The sequence below is a fragment of the Anolis sagrei genome, chromosome 3 (assembly GCF_037176765.1).
Source record: "Anolis sagrei isolate rAnoSag1 chromosome 3, rAnoSag1.mat, whole genome shotgun sequence".
NCBI lineage: Eukaryota > Metazoa > Chordata > Lepidosauria > Squamata > Dactyloidae > Anolis > Anolis sagrei.
The window spans coordinates 109,903,515-109,927,217 of NC_090023.1; the positions used below are offsets into that span (position 1 = coordinate 109,903,515).

Sequence of the window (23,703 nt, forward strand, 5' to 3'; positions counted from 1 at the left end):
TCTTCTCTTGACTTGCCAAGGGAATGAAGACCTCGCCTCTCCTCCTCCCTCCAGAAGCACTGAAACGAGGGTGCACCTACACCATGGAAGTAACGCGGTTTGACACCACTTTCGCCACCCTGGCTCAATGCGATGGGATCCTGGGGTTTGTAGTTTGGTGAGACACCCGCAGAGAAGGCCCAAGGCCTTGTAAAACAGCAACTCCCATGCTTCTATAAGCACCTCCGGACTTCAACTCCCACAATTCCTAACAGCCTACCGGTCCAAAACACCCGGAGGGCCAGAGTTTGCCCATGCCTATTATATAGCATTTAGCCATGGCAGTTAAAGTGATATCAAGTTGCATTAATTGTACAGTGTAGCTGCACCTCCAGGCTCCTCTAGGTCGGTGAGTCTCAACCTGTGGGTCCTCAAAGGTTTTGGCCTTCAAATCCCATAAATGGCTGGTAAACTGGCTGGGATTTCTGGGAGTTGTAGGCCAAAACACCTGGGGGCCCACAGGTTGCGAACCACTGCAGTCTAGATCCTCCAGTAAATGTCCTCCTGATGTTGAGCATGGAATTGCACTGGAGGACCAACAGGTGTCTATGAAAGTATCCTCTGCAGGAATCTCTAGGTGCTCCTTCATTACTATGTCCATTGGAGTACTACTAGATCAGAGCTTTCATGTTGGTGACACACTTTTTAGACACACATCATTTCACAACACAGTAATTCAGTTTTACTAGCAAACAAAAGGTTCAACCAGCCCCTTATAAGAGATACGGACATGACCAGAAATCATAATAACAACATCTATGGGGACACAACGTATCTCTTTTCACAAATAAATTCTTTCCCATAGACTGAGGTTTCTCATTACGTCCACATAACATGCCTACACACTGCAGCCAACATACTATCATGTCATATCACACCGTGTGGAAAGCTCTGCTCTAGGGATTTCTAGAGATAACATTTTAATCAGATCTATTAATAATCAAATCCACAAAAGTCAAACTTGCAAATGTGGAGACACCTCTAAGACAGGATTCCAAGTCTAAATGCAACATTTGTGTATATGTCATATATCCTACATATACGTGGCATCAAGGTAATTTTTTACATGAAATAAAGTTTGTGTACACTGACCCATCAGAAGTCAAGATGTCAGTATCTCAGCCAACCCTGTGCACAGTTTTAGGGTATTTTGCAATTCTGGAGTATAGGCAGAACCTTTTTCCATAATTCCAAAATCTGAAATACTCCAAAAACCAAAATTGCAGACGTAGGTGACAGAGATACCAACACCTGTGCTTTATGATGATTCAATATACATAAACCTTTTTTCATGCAAGAAATTATTTTAAACTAGTGTAAATACTTGGCATTGCCTGGGTGTCAGGGAGGCCACTGCCCTGCTGCTTTCATCCCTTCTTACTCTTTCTTTCCTCCCATCATACCTTTTCCCTTTTCCTTCCTTACCTCTTTTTCAACCTATATTTAGGTATTAATGAAGCTACACACCTGTTGAATTTTGAGGGGGAAAAATTAAAAGACACAATACTGAGCCTCCTCATCCAGAAGAATAACAAGATTGGGCTGATTTGTTTTTGTTTTTGTTTTTTTTTTTCAACTTCCATACCACCCCAGCAATAGTGCTACTTAGATCTGGCTCACAGAACTAGAGATTTTGCCCAGAAACAAACTGGCAATCAGTAGAGCTTTATCCTTGTTACAAGGCAGTTTCATGGTCCTTACTTATAACTGTCCCAATTAACACTCAGGCTTCAGCTTTTTGTATTAGCTTTAATTATCTGTACACTCATAATAGGCAGCCTGTTTAAAATAATCCAAACGGGATGTAAAGAACCATGGCTAGATCAAATGTTCACCTGAGCATTTGAAAACCTACCAGTGATAAATAATTTATGGCCATTTCTTCTGTTTCGTCTACTATTTTACTTCATAGTTTTATGATACTGTAATTTTTGTTTTTCATTTTCATTCATTACAAAACTTTTTGGAAGACTTGCTCTTTGCAAGACTGAGTAATGAAGGATGGTGTAGCTATTTCACATTATTTATACATTATAACATTACAAATAATGTTAAATATATATACCACCCTTAATTGCTCTAATTTATTATAACTTTCTGAGCCCAGAAATGGTCTAACAGATAGTGGCACTAAAGAGGAATGGAGATGCAATTACACTTTAAAATGAATGTAGTTTGACACCCTTTTTAACTGCCATGGCGCAATACTATGGAATCAAAAGAGTTATAGTTTGGTGAGGCACCAGTAATATTTGACAGAAAAGATTCATCATTGAGCCTGGAACCCCAGGTTTCGGTGGTGGCCAGGGGAGCTTTTGCACAATTAAAACTTATGCGGGAGGTCTGACTTGGCCACAGTGCTCCACGCTCTTGTTACATCCCCAATAGACTACTGCAACGTGCTCTACATGGGGTTTCCTCTGAAGACTGCCCAGAAGCTCCATCTAGTCCCACGATCAGCAGCCAGGCTGCTTACGGGAGCGGGGTACAGGGAGCACACAACTCCCTTGCTACACCAGCTCCACTGGCTGCCTATTAATTTCCGAGCACGATTCAAAGTGCTGGTTTTGACCTATAAAGCCCTAAACGGCTCTGGCCCACTTTGCCTGTCCGAATGTGTCTCTCCCTAAGAACCATCAAGGACTTTAAGATCATCTGGGGAGGCCCTGCTCTCGGTCCTGCCACCATCGCAGTTGCGTTTGGTAGGGACAAGAGATAGGGCGTTCTCCGTGGTGGCCCCTCGGCTGTGGAACTCCCTCCCTAAAGAGGTTAGATCACCCCCTCCCTCCTGACTTTTCACAGGACAGTTGGCTGTGGGAGACAGTGTTCATAAAATAGATGGTTTTTATTGATGAAGGTGAGATTTTATGGACCGCATTTTTTGGACTGATTTGGAGGACGTTTAAACTTGGTGAACTGTTTTTAATGTATATTTATTATCATTCTTTGTAATTGTGTATTTATTGATGTTTTTATTTTGAAAGCCACCTTGAGTCCCTCTTCAGAGGTCGAGAATAGGACGGGATGCAAATGTTCTAAATAAATAAATAAATAATGTAAATTTACAGCTCTCGTGATTTTACAGCACAGAGCCATGGTAGTTCAGGTGGTGTCAAACTGCATTCATTCTACAGTGTAAATGCATCCTGACCGTACATGTGTCCCCAAGAACTGTGCAGATGTTAGTCTAAGAATTCTTAAGTAGCGATCCTTCTCCAGGTACTACATTTCCCAGAGTTCCTTACAGCAAGGGAGCAATTGTTAAATAATTTATGTCTGCATAGTGGATATCCTATTAATATGAGTGATATAACCAAAGGAATTAATGCACAGGCATTACATGTCCAAATAAAAACTCTGCTCCCCAAATTTCTAATAGTATTTCAAAATACAATCAAAGTATCCAAAGAAAAATATATTAACATTTAAAAAGTATTATATAACAATAGTTACAATGGCAAGAGGAAACTTAGTACCTTTACTTCTCAGTCAGCAATAACGCTTCTCATTGATTATTAAAAACAGCAACAAAAGAAGAGCAACAAACAGAGAATTCATCACTAAGGGAGGTTAATGTAAGTCAATCCTATATGACAAGTTGATAAAACGTTATTGAAAGACAGCTCTTACTGGCAGTCAGTCAGTTTGACCATACATTGGTATCTGATCAACCTCTTTAAAATTTAAACATCCCCTTTCCCTTTTGGAAACTGAAAACTTGGAGGCAATGGCTGCGCTGTTTCTTCCTTTTTTTTACCCATCATATGCTCAGTGTACTCATATAATGCTACTTAATGCAGTGAAAGTGCATTATATGAGTCTACACTGGCTACATAATGCAACTTCAGACTGTATTATATGGCAGTGTAGATGGGGCCAAACAAGCACACACCAACTGTAGGCTCTCACAGTGGCTCAACCTCAAGGCTTGTACAATTACTTAAAAAAAAAAAAACAATCCTTGCAGCTCGAAAGCATAACCCTCCCAAATTTAACTAAAAGTTAACTCTTTACAATCTTGTTATTTCAAAGCAACTAAACATTTTTGTTTAATTAAAAGCAGCAGATTACAATGTTGCTGGCCTGTGATATAAAATACACCCAATAATGAAGCCATATATACACCAAAAAAGGGATAGAGTCATCCCATACTGTGTTGCACTTGTAACATAACTCTGTTATGCCCCAGTTAATTCAAAAAGGAAAATTCAAGCATTGTACCCAGTTATTTCTAAGCCCTTCTCAAGTTTCTAATAGGGAGTGGTAGTGACCCAGAGTCTCCCAAATGGTCTACAGCAAAAACCCGCAAACAAGTTGGAATTCGGCCCCTTAACCCAGACATCATGAAAGCTGGCCTTAAGGAGGAAGCTTTAGTTTGCCGTTCCCTGAGCCACCCAGACAGCTGGTGTTAAAATTAATTTGAAGCCCATTCAAGGAACGCTCATATGGCCAGCTTTCAAAGAATTAACATTGTAAACCATAGTTAATGTGAACCATTATTCCCTGAACAGACCAAACACAGCTGTCCCAGCCAGATTATGCCTGCCATGAGCACACATAAATCTCTGCAGAAGGCTGCACATAGCAGCTATTGTCAGAGAAAAAGACCATATGCGTAATAAATACGTAAGCCACGCCTTGTGTCCCAAATGGAAAGGCCCAAGATACCTCTGAACAACTGTCACAGTGGGCACACAACAAGCTCCTTCATGATTGTTTGGAAAAGAAAACTGCAATGACATGGTAGTGACTTCCATTCTAATGCCCTCTGCCGATATGGGTCAAAGACACTGGAACAACCTGCGACTATAATCCTTTCCTTGCTATCTACTGTTATTTTCTCACCAATACACACATGTTTCTTCTCTCCACTCCTATGTATTCAAACACCTAGAACAGTGGTTCTCAACCTGTGGGTCCCCAGGTGTTTTGGCCTACAACTCGCAGAAATCCTAGCCAGTTTACCAGCTGTTGGGATTTCTGGGAGTTGAAGGCCAAAACATCTGCGAACCCACAGGTTGGGCACCAATGACCTCGAACATGTCACATCCAGGGCTATATAAACTAAAAAAACAAGATATGCATGCCATAGGATCCCACATCCTAGTCCAGTCTATGTTTAGCTGTTATCAAGTTATGCATTTTTTCTTATAATTCATGCTTCCTTTGGAGAAGGACAATTATACATATTTCTGGAAAGATGTCAAGTGCTTTGAAGCTAAGACCTAGGGTTCTATACTGTAGAAATAATGCACTTTGACACCACGTTAACTGCCATGGCTTAGTACTATGGAATAATGGAAGTTGTAGTTTGGTGTGGCACCAACCTCTTGGGAGAAGGCAAAAGTCCTTGTAAAACTAAAACTCGTTTGATTCCATAGCATTGAACCATGGCAGTTAAAGTGGAGTCAATTTGCCTCTTTTTCATTCGAGTAACCATGCTAGCAAAAGCAAGCAACTTTTTGTTTTGGTAAGGCTCCTACTCCAAAACTAATGGCTCACTAGTTGAAATGTTTCCAAGCTCACAGAGAAAGTGCTGGTAAAAACAGCCCCATCTACTGCTGAGTTTTGCTGAGTACAGACTGGAGACGTGGAGGGGGGCAACATTTATACAGTATCTCACAATAGCAAGGCACTAAAGGCTACCTTTTCATTCCGATATTCAGACAGTCCCCAGGCAGAGCCGTAGGTTTTTCATATGGATCCACTCTCTGCTTTCCCTTTATGCATAACCAGTTCCTCTTCCTTCTGTCCCTGCTCTGGTACAATTGTAGACTAGGTAGCAAGTTACAAACAAGATAGGTTCTGTAGGTCTGTTCTTAAGTTGAATTTGTATGTAAGTTGAAACAGGTAAATGTTTAAGTGTAACTCTAGCCAAAATCTATTTTTAAAGTTTTGGATAGCATAGGAAAGGGTTAACACTCCTGTGACATTTGTTTTGCTGTCTATGCCTCTGTTTAGAAGATTTCACCTCACTTTCTGTCCCTTAGATTTTGAACATTTTGAGTGATTGTGGAAACAAGGATTGGTGATAAAGCTTCAGTGGAGACACCCTTTCCCCATGATGATTCTGACAAGGGTGATTTCGCTTCTTGGGGGTAGATTTCCTCTCCCTTCTACTTGTCTCATCCCCATTCTTAACTTGTAAGTTGTAAGTTGGATGTTTGTAACTAATGTGTAAGTTGGATGTTTGTAACTCATGAACTGCTTCTACAATGATCTACAAATGACCACCGCTAGTCAGCAGAGGTAAGTGTACTCCTATGCATGTCTATTCAGAACTAAGGAAAATGAAAAAAGGAAATATAAATAAGATCTAGCTCCCCAGCATAGGAAATACAGTCTCACTATGATTAGAGCAGAATATGGAGAAACAGAATAGTTTCCCTTCACCAAAAGGATCAGTCAAGGCTGCATTTTATCACCTTATCTGTTTAAGTTGTAATGCTGAACAGACCATACATAAAGCAGGCTTAGACTCTGATGAAGAAGGCATGAAAGAGCATCTAATTAAGATATAAAGATGACACCACACTACTAGCAGAAAATAATAGAAGTCTTGGAATGATTCCTGAAGAAAATCAAGGAAGAATGTGCAAAGGCAGATTTGTATTGGAATATTAAGAAAAACAAAAATAATAACTATAGATGATTTTCTTTAGAGTGAAATGATGAAGACATTGAAATAGTTCAGGATTTCCTGTAACAGGCCTCACTCATTAATCAGAATGGAGGCAGGGCCAAGAAATCAGGAAAATAACTGGAACTTGGGAGGCCAGCTATGAAGAAGGAACCTAACAAAATCCTGAAGTGCAAAAATGTAGCACTTAATACTAAAGTAGGGAGTGTCACAGTCATGTCACGGTATTTCCCATTTCATTTGTGAGTGCTGGACAGTAAAGAAAACTGTCAGAAAGAAAATCAACTCAATTGAAATGTGGAGCTAGAGATAAGTTCAACATATACTAAGGACTGCTAAAAAATAAATGGGTCCTAGAGCAAATCATGGGCCCTCTGATGGCGCAGTGGGTTAAACCACTTAGCTGCTAAACTTGCTGATTGAAAGGTTGGCGGTTTGAATCCAGGGAGCAGGGTGAACTCCCACTGTTACGCCCCAGCTTCTGCCAACCTAGCAGTTTGAAAACATGAAAATGTGAGTAGACCAATAGGGAATGTAACAGCGCTCCATGGAGTCATGCTGGCCACATGACCTTGAGGGTGTCTACAGACAATGCTGGCTCTTCGACTTAGAAATGAAGATGAGCACCACCCCCCAAAGTCAGACACAACTAGACTTAATGTCAAGGGAAACTACCTTTTTAGAGCAAATCAAGCCTGATTTCTCGCTAGAAGCCAAAATGACTAAACAGAGACTATCATACTACAATCTTATCATGAAAAGATATGATTTGCTAAACTGGAAATAATGCTTGGAAAAGTTGAAGGCAGTAAGAAAATAGGAAAACTGCAGGATAGAAAGATAGAAGCTATAGTCCTGAATCTGCAAGATCTGAGGAGTTCTATTGATGGTAGGGTGTCTTGGGGATTTCTCATCCATTTGCCATAAGTCAAAGTCAACTAACATCTAACAACATCAGGATGTCTTTCTGCAGGATAAGCAGAAGATAAAATCTTTTCAACTTTTATAGCACTAGCACGCTCTAGATAACATAACCTTCTGGTTTGCCTCAAATCTAGAGCAACCAAGAAAGAATTGGAAGAGGGAGCAATGGGGGCATGTCTTCAAATGCTCACAAGCATCTTGGGGAGCCCAAAATAAATGCCACAGGAATGTAGGCTGTCAACATCCATTCCCCACAGCCTCTTGTCACCCTGATAATGTGTAGTAAGGCGAGGCAATGATGCCATGCCAATATTACCTTGCTTGTTCTGTTTCACTGGCTAATACCTGCTGGGGAAAGCTAACTAAATGCCCTGATGTCACATATCCCTCATCCCTAAAATACAAGCAAAGTCCCAGGTTGGTGGCCCCTACATAGCTATCCATTATGCAGTCTAGGACAATGCTATCTCTACTCCAAAAAGACTTTCACCTGTAGCCTATATTTCTTCACTATTACTATGATTACTACTGTCAGTCTCTGCAACATCTCCCAAGACTTAAGGGTTCTTATGAGACAGTCTTGCAGAGTGCAGAAAAGGCTCCTGCATCCAGAAAAGGCTCTGTCTGGACTGTGACCTGTAGCCACATTTACAGAGATCTCCCGACTAATAGACTGCTGAAGCTATTCTCACTGTTCCTTACAAGGAGAGGTTCTTTCTTGGCAAGGCTCCAAAAGCTTAATTCAGAACAGAAATTTGCACTTCATGACTTCTCTCTGGAACAGCAGCCCAGCCCTGCGTATGTTTATACTTTACGCCCTTGCTCTCTGAGAACCTTGCATATGGTTTACATGTGGTCTACCACTCAGGCAGGTTACTGGAACAGGCCTACTTGCTTCAAACAAAGCAGAATCAAAGACTTTACAGTTCATTCTTTCAACCGTTTTCAGAAGCCCCATAATGGGACTTATTTTCATTCAGACATGAATACTTATTTTAACATTTATTATCTGCCTTTCCCCCTGTTTTTATTTCAAGAAATTAAATACAAATTGAAACCTCACCCAGAATACAAAAACATTATCGTCCACAATATCAAGAAGACAAAGAAACGGGTAAGCTGTATTGAGGTAGGTCAGAGGGCCCATCTATATTTGTAGAAATAATGCAGTTTTACACCACTTTAAAAGCCATGACTCAGTGCTATGGTATCGTGGGATCTGTAGTTTTACAAGATATTTAAACTTCTTTGCCAAAGAATGCTGGTGTCTTACCAAGTAGAACTCCCATGGCATAATTGTTAAAGTAGTGTCAAACTACATGAATTCTACGGTTTCAATGCAGTCAGAGATGGAGAACATGTGGACCTCTAGATATTGTTGTACTGCAGTTCCCCGCATCCCTGGCTACAGTACAAACAGCATCTAGAGATATGTTCCAATGGTTTTATTCTATTTTTAAAAGACAGTGCAATAACTGAGAGTATAGAAGAGGGAGAGAGACAGACAGAGAGAAACAAATGATGTGAGAAGGAATAGAATTGCACATTATAAATAAACATAAGGATGATGCTAAATTTGGAATGTCAAGGTCAAGCTGAAAACCTGTCATCTTCTTTCTCTGCTCCTTAGTATACTTTTATCATGTTGTTGGTGTAATTGCACATTGATGTACAGTACATGGCACTGTACAAAAATAAAAGAGGCGTCTGTGCCAAAGGCACACAATCTATTTTTTTAAGGAGTATAGGGGATGGATTACTATCAATACAAAAAAGTAGTCTAAATATATATAATCAGGATACGCAAAACGTGAGTTCAAAATTATGTCAATGATAACAGAAAGTTCAGCCTGATAGAAACTCAAAAGCAAAGCACATCAGGGTTAAAGGTAAACCTTGGGCCTGGAAAGATGTGAAGACTATTGTCCTATGCAAAAACAAAACGATATTCAGCCAATACCATTAAAGACCTTGACTAATCTTCAGTAGACCATGAACAAGTAAATATGATAAGTATTTCTAGGTAGCCATTCTGTAAGTATTGTGCCAACACTGCTAAAGCCTTGTTCCTCCTGGATCCTGCAAGCAGTACAAACCCATTCAGACCCTGGCATCCCTTCTCACGAATGAGCTGAACCACAAAAATAGCTAATAAGCTATTTTATTTACTGGAGGCAGAGCTTCAGTTTTAAACTAGCACCTTGGATTGGTCATGAAAAATGACTGGACTTTTCATCAGGCAAAGTCATTAAAAATCATGTAGTAGAGGAAAGGTGACACATCAAAGGCTTATATTTTATCTCAATGTTATACTATTGTCAATTAATATAGTACTGGGGGATCTCAATGCAGGCAGAGGCCGCTCCTCTTAATGGCCAGAGTAGGATTATGTTGGATGTAGAACACCTTTATGATTTAAAACCCAGTCTATTACTCCCTCATGATGGAGTTTCCCCAGTTGTGGCAAAATTCAGCTATATTCACTTCCAGGAAAGATCTACATAGGAGGATAAAGCTTGGTTTTGAAATTGTTTTCAGTTTAAATGGATCAACAGAGAGCTCAGCCAGAAAATGTCCAGAAATTAAACCCATTGGTTTCCATATCCCACAAACAATGTAATTTTTTGGAAAGTGTTGCTGTAATAAGCCAGGTATCCAACTCATTCTAATTTACAACATGTAACAAAACATTGTGATGAAAAGTCACTATTTTTTAGTTTAAATGTTACCGAAATAATTGTGGCAGTACACATTTTGCACTAGTCAGTCAAAACTAAAGCTGAAAAGTGCAAGCTAAATATGACCTGTTTTGCTTAAAAGGCTTTTCCAGCTCTTCATCCCTAAATTTAAAGTAAATTGCTTTAGCCAAAATGTCATAGAAGCCATTCATGAATATGCTACCTTCAGCTGTTTCATTTGACAATGGAAAACGATAAAGTTGTTTTTACAAAACAGCCTGCTAATTATTTAAACGTATGTAATGTGCGACAGAATACAGTGAACTATGTACTTATTCCATGATGTTCAGGTGCAGAGATTTATTATTAGGCACCATAATTTATTCTGCTGGCAGAAAAACCATTTTACCAGCTGAAGTCTAGAAATCTGCTGACAATACAAACTGCCAACAGAACAACCCTGCTGGCTAAGATATGCTGCCAGAAAAGTCCAAAAGAAGGCAGGAAAAGGACAAGGTGAAAGAGGAGCTGTATTGTGCCAGATCCAACATTTTTCTTACATGACAATTGTGACCCAAATTTATGCCAGCTCAATTTTGTTCTCTTGGGGTGGTTTTACATAAATGTTGTAATGCAGTTCAAAGTTGGATCAAGGACAGGTTGTCCACAAAACAGACACCCCAAATGCATGATGGAGCACACATCAACCCAGAAAATAACCCATTTAAAAATTCACCAGGAAGTCCAGACCAAATCAGATGATGTGTGCAGCTGATGATGTGTGCAGATGATGTGTGCAGGGCTCAAAACTGGGGTGATCCCAAACAGACAAAGATATACACATCAGTGCATTTCAATTTTGCAACAGCTCTCTCCGATCCGCAACCAGCGAATAATGCAGCCACCCCTCCAGCCTCGAATCGGTTCCTAGGGTATTTGCATAGATACTGCACAGAAAAACCAGTTTGTTTTAATCCACTTCAAACTGGATTATAGTGTCTATGTAGAAACACAGTAAGCTACCTTTGCTGTCTACAAAAGCTTATGCTACCAATTTTGTTCTCTCAGGGCCCATCCACATACTCCTTTATCCCAGAATATCAAAAATCCTGCAAATCTCTTGAGAAGACAAGTGGACAAATGTCAACGTGTTGGAAGAAGCAAAGACCTCCAGCATTGAAACAATGGTCCTCCACCATCAACTCCACTGGACCAGCCACATTGTCCGGATGCCCGATCACCGTCTCCCAAAGCAGTTGCTCTACTCCAAACTCAAGAACAGAAAATTGAATGTTGGTGGGCAGAAAAAAAGATTAAAAGATGGGCTCAAAGCCAACCTTAAAAACTCTGGCATAGACACTGAGAACTGGGAAGCCCTGGCCCTTGAGCGCTTCAGCTGGAGGTCAGCTGTGACCAGGAATGCTGTAGAATTTTAAGAGGCATGAATGGAGGGCGAAAGAGAGAAACATGCCAAGAGGAAGGCACGCCAAGCCAAACCCTGACGGACCACCTTCCACCTGGAAACCAATGCCCTCACTGCGGGAGAAGATGCAGATCAAGAATAGGGGTCCACAGTCACCTATGTACCCACTGCCAGTACACTGACAATCCTACTCAGACAATGAGGGATTGCCTAATGGAAAATCAAGGCAGTAAATCCTACAATATCTAAGTGTGGATTCAGTTAACCCAGTTCAAAGTAGATATGATCAGCACCACCAGAACTAAGAGAATCCAGCATTGGTGCAGTGGTTACAATTTTGGACTGGCAAGACATTGTCCATTCACATTACAGAATTGTTACTGTGTGCCTTCAGGTCGTTTCCAACTTATGGCAACCCTAATATGAACCTTTCACAGAATTCAACTGGAAAGATTTGCCTTCCATTGAAGCTGAAAGAGTACATCCTGTCAAAGGCCACTCAGTGGTTTTTCATGGTAGAGTGGAGATTCGAATCCTGGTCTCCAGAGTCATAGTCTGACACTGAAACCACTATGCCACTAAAGAATTACTGTACTACTCTACCTGCCACAGTTCCATCTTTTGGAAGCCTAGGATTGGCAGTTTAGAGAAGAACATCTTTTCAGCTGCATTCCCGAGCCTTACTAACTACAAAATCCTATGATTCCACAGAACAGGACCATGGCAGTTAAAATGGAAAAAGAATGCTATTATTTGTTGATTGAAAGGGCACCTCAGCTCAGATCACAGATCAATCTTGGTTACTTTGGGCCAGACTCTGTGTGATGGCCAGCTTTTCTCCCACATAATTGTTAGAAGCAAAGGAATATAAATGAAATAAAAATGTCCCCTGGGTGCTCATGTCAAACCCACCTTATTTTCCCTGTCCTCTTGCAGAAGGACACAGTGGTCTGTCATATCCTTAGACCAAAAAGATGAGGGAGGAAGGCACACAGCAGTTGAGAGCCCTCTGAAGCGCTCTCAGACACCATGTCTCTCACCCTCCTCCCGGCATAAGGAGGGTGCAAGCAGCCCCATCCTTATGCCAGGAGGATGGCTCGAGAAAGGAACGGGTGGCTCAGAGCCCTCCAGAGCACTCTCAGTCACCACCTGTCTCGTCCTCTTTCTGGCATAATGCCAAGAGGATAGCCGAAGGATCGGAGGGGGGAGGATTGGGGAGCGGATCAGGGCATTCACTACATGTCTCACCTTTCTCCCAGCATAAGGATGGGGCGAGCAGCCCGGTCCTTATGCTGGGACAACAATCTGAAGATGACCCAGAACCTGCCCTGCCCCCTCCTGGCTCCATCCTCCCCAGGCCATCCCCAACCAACGTGTGCCTGGCCCCCCTCCCTCCCTCCCGGCCGGGCCGGCAATGCGGCCCCAAGACAAAAAAGTTTGCCCATGCCTGGTCTATAACTTTTTAATTATTTCCTTCACATTTTAATTTCAGTATTCCCCAATCAGAACTCAGAAAAGATTGTGCTGTTAGTGCTTCCTTATTCCTAATCGAGATATTTTTTCAAAACAAAATATTAGAGATTACTATGCACAGTACTGCACTGAAACATGAAATGCAGAGAACATGCTTTATATGCCTCTTGTTTAGTGTTATTTTTAATTTCACTTTCCATGAAATGACCGTATTTTGCCATCTGTCCCTCATTACTGCAATCGCAAGTATTAAAACATTCCTGGGCAAGGGTAGACTGTGCATTTGCATTTTTTTCAGAATGGGATTGGTAGATGGGAACAACATAACTGGCCGGGGGGGGGGGGGGGGGTTGTTGTAAAGGCTTTATTTGAAAAAATAAAACATTAGAACCAATTTAGCAACAGCTAAGTTTAAAACTAAACTCAATGGAAAAGAATAATGACTGATTCTGATTTACTCCAGCAAAGCCTAACTGTTCACAGATTGTACTTTTCTTTGTCAGGATTTGAATGTTAGCTTAATAGAATTTATTAAAGTGGATTATTTAACTTGAAATAAAAAGCAAGCAGAGCTGCTGACAGTATTTCTAATGTGTTTTAGCAACAATATTCATTTCTTCTGTGCAAATTGCTATCTAATTATTATTTGCAACCAATAGCAGCAATTAGTGTATCATTTGGACTCCTTAGAAAAGAAAACTAGAGCAAGAAGATGTGTGACTGAATGGGAAAGCTTTCACAGATTCTTATCCCTCACCACTGGCTATGTTGGCTAAGGGCCCTTCCACACAGCCCTATATCCCAGAATATCAAGACAGAAAACCCCACAATATCTGCTTTAATATGGGTTATCTGAGTCCACACTCAGATCATGTGGGATTTTCTGTCTTGATATTCTGGGATATAGGGCTGTGTTGAAGGACCCTATGGCTGATGGGAACTGGATTTCAACAATATCTAGATGGATGCAGTATGTCCACATCTGATTTATGCAGTAGAATGTATGCCTTTTATTCAACCAGCCCAAAGATTTGGAAGGTCAAAAGTTACAATGGTACAATTATTATGTCTTGGTTCTAGGAGTCCAATTCTTCATGAAAACAGAAAGTTCTTATTTCCAAATAATCAAATTAGATGAGAATAGCCTACTTCAGTGGTGGATATTAACAAGAGGAAAGCTTTGTGGACATGTGTGAATTCAGCATCAAAGTATTCAACTTTATGTATAAAAATTCACATCTAAAAATGCCACATTCCTGCCACAATTATTTTCAGTGGTGTAGTATCACTAATCATATTAGGAGCCACGGTGGTGCAATAGGTTAAACCCTTGTGCTGACTGAACTGCTGACTTGAAGGTCAGCAGTTCAAATCCGCAAGACAGGGTGAGCTCCCATCTGTCAGCTCCAGCTTCCCGTGTGGGGACATGAGGATAGTAACACATCCAGGTATCCCCTGGGTAATGTCTCTGCAAACGGCCAATTCTCTCACACCAGAATCAGCTTGTGGTTTCTCCAGTCACTTCTGACATGATTTTTTAAAAAAACCATATTATTGAAAAGGAAAATAGTCACCTTTCCAATACGTGTACTTATATGAGTTGGCAGGCATCACACCCATTATAACTGCAGAATTTAATATATAGTAGTTGAACGTCTAAACTTTATATAATAAAACCTCCCATAGTGGGATGTTGTGATCCAAGTTACATAAGTAGAAACTGATTAGAAGATATGATAAAGGAATTTTCTATCTAAACATGTTTATTGTTTATATTGCAATGGCCATTTCAGACAATCATATCTCAGTGTGATAAACTCAACCACTGCTTCTTAAACTATGGTTCTTGACCCCAAATGTGGTCCCCTTAACTCAATGTTGGGGTTGCAAAAATGGCAACAGTAAACCTGTTATCATAGTGTAGCATTTACAGTGGACTCTGCCAAAAATGCTTCAGCTGTACTTCAAAAAAAGGAGTTATCAACCTGTGCCGCAAGCCTGGCAATGCCGATTTATTATCAGTAAATGTTTGATTTTATACCTGTTTTATACCCCTATATACCTAGGGTTGCTTAAAAATTACTCAGGTAGAAAAAGATTGTGAGTGGAAAAAATGTAAAAAGCCCTGAAGTAAAATATGAAACACTATTTGTTCCCACATGAAGCTCTTTCACACCTAAGATTACATTTTCATGTGTACATTAAGCCACAATTTCCCATTTTATCCAAACCAGATAAGTACAGGTAAAACCTTCAGAACAAGCCAGAACAGTAAACTAACTTAAAACTATAGTTTAAAACCCAGCTTCCTTGTTTGAGAGATCATATTCAAACTTTTCTAATTCAAGAGAAACAAAAAAAAAAAAACCATGGCTAGAGATCTGCTGGTTTAATTACATTTCAAGCCAAGCAGTTGCATGCACAGCCAAAAAATATAATCCACATCTTATCTTATTAAAGTGAGATATGATCACTTCAGTGAAGTCAGTACTATGTCAAAGTCATGACTGTAAAAAAAAAAAAAAGGAGGGTTCACATTGGCTGCAATTCTTAAAAAATTAATTGCATTTGAGCCGAACTTTCACACACTGTAAATCATTCCAGAAATGTGTTCCACCCAAGTCTCTTCATTTTCTCAAATAATATAATTGCTGAACTATGTTCATAACATGCAAATCAGTGTTTCTTCCACAACCCTCAACTTACAGCAGTTTATTCCAAATGCCTTCAAACAACCCAGGGGTGCAGAAACATTAGCTTGTAAAAAGCTTTCCAGTTTTCTGCGCTGAGCTTTCAAGAAGGCTTGCAGTCGGCTATAAGTTGAATTTCTAGGGTTTAACAGTTATTTTTCGGCGGAGAGATGAGCCTGGGTCTAGGACGGTTTGCTTCCCATGCTCCGCCCCCAGGTGCAGAAACATTAGGAATGATTTAGGCTGAGATCGTGTGTTCATTTACTGCAGAGTAATCCTTGGAGAATTCAGTGGAGCTAACCTCTAGTCCAGTGGTTCTCAAGCTGTGGGTCCCAAGGTGTTTTGGCCTACAACTTCCAGAAGTAATGATAATAAAATAGTGATGTCGTAAAAATATTATGTAATGTAGGCAAATAAGACTACAAATACAAACACAAGCAAATTCCATACTCCACTCTTATACTCCCTTAAATTCTCCACACTCCTTGAAACACAGCAATTTTAGAAGGAAAAACTGTACCATCAGGGTCATATTATCAACTACCCTTCAGTCAGGTCCTTTGTCCTAATAAAGAACATTGCTTTCCAGGCCAATGACCTAATAGTTTGTGTGGATTATAACAGGCATTTACAAAGTATCTTCAATTTCAGAATCTCACGTTTGAAGATCATGCCCATTTTATGGCTACCAACTGGTTACAGCTGGAAGATTAATGATGAATTGTGCCTTGGAAAAACTCTTTTAATTGTCTCAGCATTTGTTTTTGTTTTTTCCTATTGGGAAGGGATGACGTCAACCTTGGGGAAAGAAATCTTTAATTATATAATCAGCCTATCCCAACTAAGGTTACCCATCTCAGAGCACCTAGCGGTCCAGAGTTCTAATTCAACCAAATGGCATGTTTTCCAGTAACCTTTTTTCCAGCAGGTGATTGTTAATTACTAAAAGAAACAACTCAATCTGAATATAATTTTCAGATTCTGTCCCACCAAAAATATCAATATCATCAGGTGCCAAACCCTTCTTCCACCTCCTATGCAAGTCCCCTACCATCAAAACCTTCTTCCTTTCCATGCCACTGCTTGCCATCCAAAAGATTTGCACATCTCAGAATAGCTCCCTCCTTAACATAGCCCATTCTGTCAACCTAAACATTCTCACCACTTAGGTCAGATTCCTTCTCTCAACTGCCTCCACCATCCATCCCACACCTTTTCTTCCTTAGCTGCAAACACAAGCAAATTTCATACTCCATTCCTATACTCCCTTAAATTCTCCACACTCCTTGAAACACAATAATTTTAAAAGGAGGAACTGTACCATCAGGATCTTATTATCAACTACTCTTCAGTCGACTCCTTTGTCCTACTAAAGGACATTGCTTTCCAGCCCAATGACTGAATAGCTTGTGTGGATTGTAACAGGTGTGATGGGCTGCAAAGTGAACCTCAACCATTGCATCTAACAACCCTAGTCCAAAGGGATGGTCCATGGACCCATATTGGTCCACAAGCCATCAGCTGTCGATCCATGGAGAATTCACAGGAAAGAAAGAAATAACTTTAGACAATATGTATAAATATGGCCCATGGCATCCTGGGGAGGATGTAGGTAAACTGCATTGAACAACGTAAGAAGTACTCATTGAACAATGTATTGCAGAATGTACTGAGAGCTAGCATGGTGAAGTCGGAGTGTTGGATTAGGAAGCTCAGCCCCCCTACTGCCATATAAAATCCAGATGATCTGCTTTGAACTGGATTATATGGCAGTGTAGACTCATAAAATCCAGTTCAAAGCAGATAATCTGGATTATATGGCAGTGCAGAAGGGGCCTAAGAGATGACCATTTGAATCTCCACTCACCCATGGAAACCTGCTTGGTGACCTTGAGCAAGCCACACTCTCTTCGCCTCAGAGGAAGCCAAGGCCAAACTCCCTTTGACAAATTCTGCAATGAAAATCCCATGTAAACTTAAGAGTCACCTTAAGTCATAAAAGGTCTGAAGGTGCATAACAACAACAACAACAAAAGTGTTGAGATCAAGGGGCACCATATTTCCACTCTATTCTGCGTTATTCAGGCCTCACCTAGGATATTGTTCTGGGACAAAAATTCAAGAAGGATATTGAAGGGTTGGGATGTATCCAGAGAAAAGCAACCAAACTGATCAAAGACCTGGAAATCAAGTCCTATGAGGAGTGGCTGGATATGTTTAGCCTGGAGAAAAGAAGGCTGAGAGGGGACAGGACAGCCAGTTTTAAATATATGAAAAGATGTTATACTGAAGATTAGCACACAGGACAATGGATTCAAATTGCAGAGGGGAAAAGAGTCCACCTAAACATTAAACAACTTGCCAGTAAAAGCTGTTTAGCAATGCTGCTTTGGAGTCTAGCGTCTCCTTCTCTGGGGATGTTTAAGCAGAGGCTGGATGGCCAGCTGTTGGGAATGCTTTGATTATGTTTTCTTGTATGGTTGGACTGGATGGTCCTGGTAGTTTCTTCCAACTCTATGATTCTGTGATTCTACATTTCTAAGAAATGATCTCAGTTATATTAGCCACTTAACAAGAACTGTCTGGATTTTATTTAGCCAACCGACAATCACTAGCAAGTCCAACACAATTGACTTCTCCTGTCCTTTCCAATGTTATGAAGATTATTATACCAGAGAATCTGGGAATCATAAATGGGTACTAAAGGAAATCAGTCATAGAAGCCAAGATGACCAAACTGAAATTGTCATAATTTGGACTCTAGAAAAGAAAGTAATGTTTGTAAGGTAGACAACAGTAGGAAAAGAAGATCATATCACAGATGGAGGGACTCAGTCAAGAAACCAATAGCCCCAAATTTGCAAGGCCTGTGTTCATGAGACTTCATAAGACTTCATCCCACTGAGCATGTCAAGTGTTTGGAAGAGTAGAGTATCGTACAGCTCAGGCATACTCCATTTTGAAATTAAATGGATGATTTTCCTACCTCCATCACACAATAGCAAACTATCCATTTTATTCAGACATTTTATTTTGCTACCACATTGTAGAGAGTTGTTACCACTCACTGTCCCTCCCCCGTTTTCTTTGTGAAAAGAAACACCTCCTCTCCTGGACTATGATTTTTGTTCCTGGATTACAAATGTCATTTCCTAATTGATTCTATCATAAACACATGGAAAAGTTTATTAAACTGCAAAAAAACTTTGCCTTTGCAGGTGGGACATCCTGTTATAGCACATTTTGCTCTAATTTCTCAATGATTGAATATCAGGTAGAGAAGTGGTTCCCAACCCTTTTTTGACCAGGGACCACTTGACAAGGGACCAGTTTGACCAGGGACCACTCTCCAACACTGGTACCAAAAGGATTACGAATCAGTTTTTGGTCAACTTTAGATTCAGTTTAGTTATTTGGGGTGCTGATTCAGAAAATTGCATTGGATTGACCACATCAGTTCTAGTTTCTGATATAGAACATATGCCATACAATAGTTGCCATTGACTCGCCCACAGAAAACCATATTTAATATCTAGATCTGATGTGGTAGTCATAATCTTTCATGGGTAATCAGCCTCTTCCCTCCCAACATCCTCGTTCCCTCAGCACTATAAAAGGGTTTTGTGAGACCTGTTGTTCTCGTTGCTGCATGGTTTCAAGGCAATGGTATAGTAATGATAAGGCCGCGGACAATATTTTCATTCTTGGGGACCACTGGTGGTCCACGGACCACAGGTTGGGAACCACTGTTAGAGTCTTTACCTATTTAACATAGTTTGTGGACACAAAAACCAAGTTTCTGGAGCACAACTACTACTTTAAAAGTAAGGACTACACAATTAAACAGGAAATAACACAAATTAGGAACATATTTTCATTATTATTATTATTATTATTATTCAGAGGCAGGATGGTCATATGTCGGGATGCTTTGATTGTGCTTTTGTTACATAGCTGAAAGAAGGGGGTTGAAATAGATGGCCTTTGCGGTCAACCGGAGGAGAAGGAGGGAAGGAGGCATCTGGGGGAGGTAACACATGGCACACACAACACAGAGAAGGAAGGAAGGCCACCAGAAGGTGCATGAGACAAAAAGGATCACAATATACGGCTGATCTCTTCCCTCCTCCATGAGCAAAAGGTAATGGTGGAGCTTTTTCTCAAAGGAGCATTTTGGCTCCTCCCACAAATTGCCTAACTGTATCATTTTAATGCTGAGAACAAATGCTATCACACGACAAAATTGGCCATTTTACTCAAATCTAACCAGATAATCTGCAAAAAAAGTTACTTGCTAACAAGCTTAGAAAGCATCTCAAAGATAACCTTGTGAATTTTTTTCACCCACAAGATATTTCTACCCTACACTTGAAGACTGTGTCATATGATGAACACAGTAGGTTGCCATTTTTAAGTGGATGGCTCAGTAGTATTTAATGAATGTGATGAAGTGGATAGTGTCCTGTAATTCAAAGTCAATTTGAGAGCAATTATAAAAAACAAACCACTCTTGCCAATAGCCACTCTGCCCCCTAAAGGCTACTGTCATGCAAATGATACTCAAAAGATACAAAGATCTATGAAATAATGCCAAAACTTCAGGTTAGGATATCCTTTCCAAAAGACAACAGTTCCTCTCTTATGTCAAGTTCACATTACCATGGAACGTCTTTAAAAAAAAAAACTAGCCTGGGCTTCCCATTCCCACCAATGAAAGAGAATAAAAGCAAAACAATATGTAGGTCAAAGTTCACCATAGTTTATAGAGGGGGGAATCAATGAACAAGCACCAATTTTTCCAGAACTGTAACCAGGGAAATTGAAATGCAATGTGCTAATCAGAATATCTGGTTCTTAGACAAAGAATAAAACACACATCTGTAATCACTTGAATTGAAACAATATTTTAAAGGCTTGTTGTGAGTTTTCCGGGCTGTATGGCTATGTCCCAGAAGCATTCTCTCCTGACGTTTTGCCCACATCTATGGCAGGCATCCTCAGAGGTTGTGAGCTCTGTTGGAAACTGGACATTCCAGATATATAAACCACACTTGCCTAGTTTCCAACAGACCTCACAACCTCTGAGAGTGCCTGCCATATATGTGGGCAAAATGTCAGGAGAGAATGCAACCCAGTAATTCCGGCCATGAAAGCCTTTGGCAACATAATATTTAAAAGAACAAACATTCAAGAATATTATGGTTTTTACATGAATATTATGGATTTTCCAAGAATATTATGAATCTTACAAAAATATTGTGAATTTTACATTTTGAGACAAGAAAAAAAACCCCACACAAACCAATATTTTTTCCAATTTGAACAGATTTAGAAAGCATCAAGTAATGAAATCTCAAAACTAAAATCTTGGAGAATAACACACACAAACTGTGCCTTTGCAAATTAGGTCAGCATGTTGCAACGCGAAGTGCTAGAGAGACACACCTCATTTAAAAAAGGACTTATTTAAGCAACAGGGACTGTAGTGGCTCCTTCTAGTCTACCCATCTAATATTGCACATCATTATATCCACATCATAGAGACTTCTGACATAAATCTTGTGAAGGCTTTGACATCCCATTCAAAACGAGGGCCCGAGAGCTTGTCCATCCTGTCAATAGCCAGCCCTGAGTGTGGTGGAGGCTCCTTCTTTGGAGGCCTTCTTTGGAGGCTGGATGGCCATCTCTCTGAGGTGCTTTGAATGCTATTTCCCTGCTTCTTGACAGGGGGTTGGACTGGATGGCCCACAAGGTCTCTTCCAACTCTAGGATTCTATGACTATCAAAGAGGCCAGAAAATTGGCCTTTGGATCTGAAAAAGACTCCTAGCATCAAAACCATGCGCCTTGTTCATAGACCGCGAAGGGATCCCATTGGAGGCCCTTCATCCCTGCTGTAAAAGCTTCCTGCCTCTTGGCCTTGATGTGATTTCTCATTAAAGAACAAGGGATGCCCTAAAACGAGCATGTTTTCATTCAAACAGGATGGGGGGAAAAGAGCCACCATCTGCTGTAGATCTATCAGGTGGGGCTGAGCATCGCTCCTAGGGCAGTGCACGGTTTTGTGGGCGATCTGGGCCCAACCACATGTGTTTTGTCATGATTGAGAACCAAAGGAAAGCTCCTTTTGGGAGGGGTCCACCTCCCAAGGCAGGCAGGAGCTGCTCAGCCCCAAACTCTGTCTCCCTCCCAAGAGAGAAGCCCCCTCCCATGCCTTGACAATGGCGCCTTCCCAGCGAGAAGGGAAGGATGTCAATGCGAGGGGGTGAGGAAATAGGGTGGGGAGGGGGCTCCCCTTAAAAAGACCCCCGTTTCCTGCCTCTGCAAGGCTAATGCGGGACAAAGGAAAGTGCTGGGCATTTCCCCCAGCCTCTCTTGTCTTCCCCAGTCTGGAGGGCTTTGCGGAAAGCGGATCGGGAGGGGGAGGAAAAGGGGGGTGTCGCTTGATCCTGCCCAGATCCGAAACTGTGCCATGCGGGAGATGAGGGTGGGGGGTGGGATACTGGGGGAAGCAAAGGAAAGGAGGAGAGAGAGAGAGAGAGACCCCCAACCTCATCCTATACCCAGGGGATAGTGGATACTAGGGGAAAGGAGCAAGGGGAGAAAGGGAGAGGGAGACCCCACCAGCCTCATCCTAGACCCAGGTTCCCCCTCTCAGTCTCAGTCTCAGTCTCAACCCCCTTCCCCCCCTTCCGCGCAGGGTTGGAAAGCGGGGGGTCCGCGTCCGATCCGGACTCACCTTGTCGATGGTGCCGGGGAGGAGGCGGTCGAGGAGCCTGCAGAGCACCACGCCGTCCTTGAGCGAGGCCTGCAGGAAGCCCTCCGGGTCCGAGATGCTCTTCTTGGGCGACTCCAGCACCCCCAGGGTGATCAGCCATGTAACGGTCTGCTCCGCGGAATTCATGGCTGCGGCGGAGGAGGCCAAGCAGAGGAAAGGCGGCGAGGGGAGGGGAGCCAGGCCCCGGAACCCTTTATCCCAATCCAATCCAGGGGGGGGGGGCAGCAGGGCTGCACAAATAGCACGGCTGGGGGCGTCTAATTTCTCAATAATCGGAGGGGGGGGGCGGTTGATGTCTTGGGGAAGACCCCTCTGCCTGCCTTGCCTGCCTCCCTCCCTCGCTCGCTCGGCAGCCAGCCCACCTTCCTCCCGGGCTTCACATGGAGGAGGCGCCCCGCTCCGGGCCTGGCTGCCTCCTCCTGGCCATGGAGCCGCGGGGGGCCGGCCCGGTTCCTCCCTCCTCCGGAGCCTCTGGGCCCAGGGACAGGCGCCTCCTCATTACAGGCACACACGGACCTGCAGGGCCGCCACCGCCGCCGCCGCCTCTATCCTCCTCCCTCCTCCTCCTCCTCCTCTTCCCCTCCTCCCTCCCTCCCTCCTGCTGCCTCTCCATGACATCATTGAGGAGGGAGGGGATGGGGAGGGGAGGGGGAGAGGAGAGGAGGAGGAGGAGAAGGAGGCTCAGCCCCCCTCCTCTCCTCCAGGAGCCCCCGCATAAAAGCCGCCACCCTTGCCTTGGCCAAGGCGCTGAGGATGGAGGGATGGGTGTGGGTCACCCTTATGGGCACCCGCAGAGAGACCTGCCCCGCGTCTCCCTCTCTGCGCTGCGAAACCTGCCCCCCCCCCCGCCCTCAAAACCGGCGTCCACGGGATCCCTTTGCTTCGCTTTCCATCCCGAGGAGGGCGGGGCGGGGGGGGGGGGAGAGGATAGATGTAGGTAAGTAGGTAGTAGGTAGGTAGCTCTATAGACAGATCTAGGTAGATAGGCAGGCAGGCAGACAGACCTAGGTAGAGAGGTAGGTCTATACAAATAGACAGACAGATCGATCGATCGATCTA

The 23,703-nt window shown here is 42.1% G+C and overlaps 1 protein-coding gene and 1 long non-coding RNA gene across 5 annotated transcripts in view; one reads left to right on the top strand and one right to left on the bottom strand.

Annotated features, from left to right (window-relative positions):
• Positions 1-23,138, bottom strand: part of ARHGEF7 (Rho guanine nucleotide exchange factor 7) — a 117,786-nt gene extending 94,648 nt beyond the window's left edge. For 2 of the 3 annotated variants that reach the window (XM_060769610.2, XM_060769611.2), the window contains exon 1: positions 22,606-22,869. In XM_060769610.2, coding sequence (XP_060625593.1) covers positions 22,606-22,770 — 165 coding nt within the window. In that variant the 5' untranslated portion in view covers positions 22,771-22,869. Of the gene's footprint in view, positions 1-22,605 lie in introns of all 3 variants that reach the window. The other variant, XM_060769609.2, reaches the window with a different exon arrangement.
• On the top strand, positions 4-13,488 carry LOC137096734 (uncharacterized). 2 transcript variants are annotated; one of them, XR_010909687.1, is made up of 3 exons: positions 4-157; positions 6,030-8,732; positions 11,350-13,488. It is a non-coding gene; the product is annotated as an uncharacterized lncRNA (long non-coding RNA). The 2 variants fall into 2 exon arrangements; XR_010909688.1 differs by having other exon boundaries at positions 6,030-6,183; positions 8,641-13,488.
• Positions 23,139-23,703: the final 565 nt, after the last annotated feature.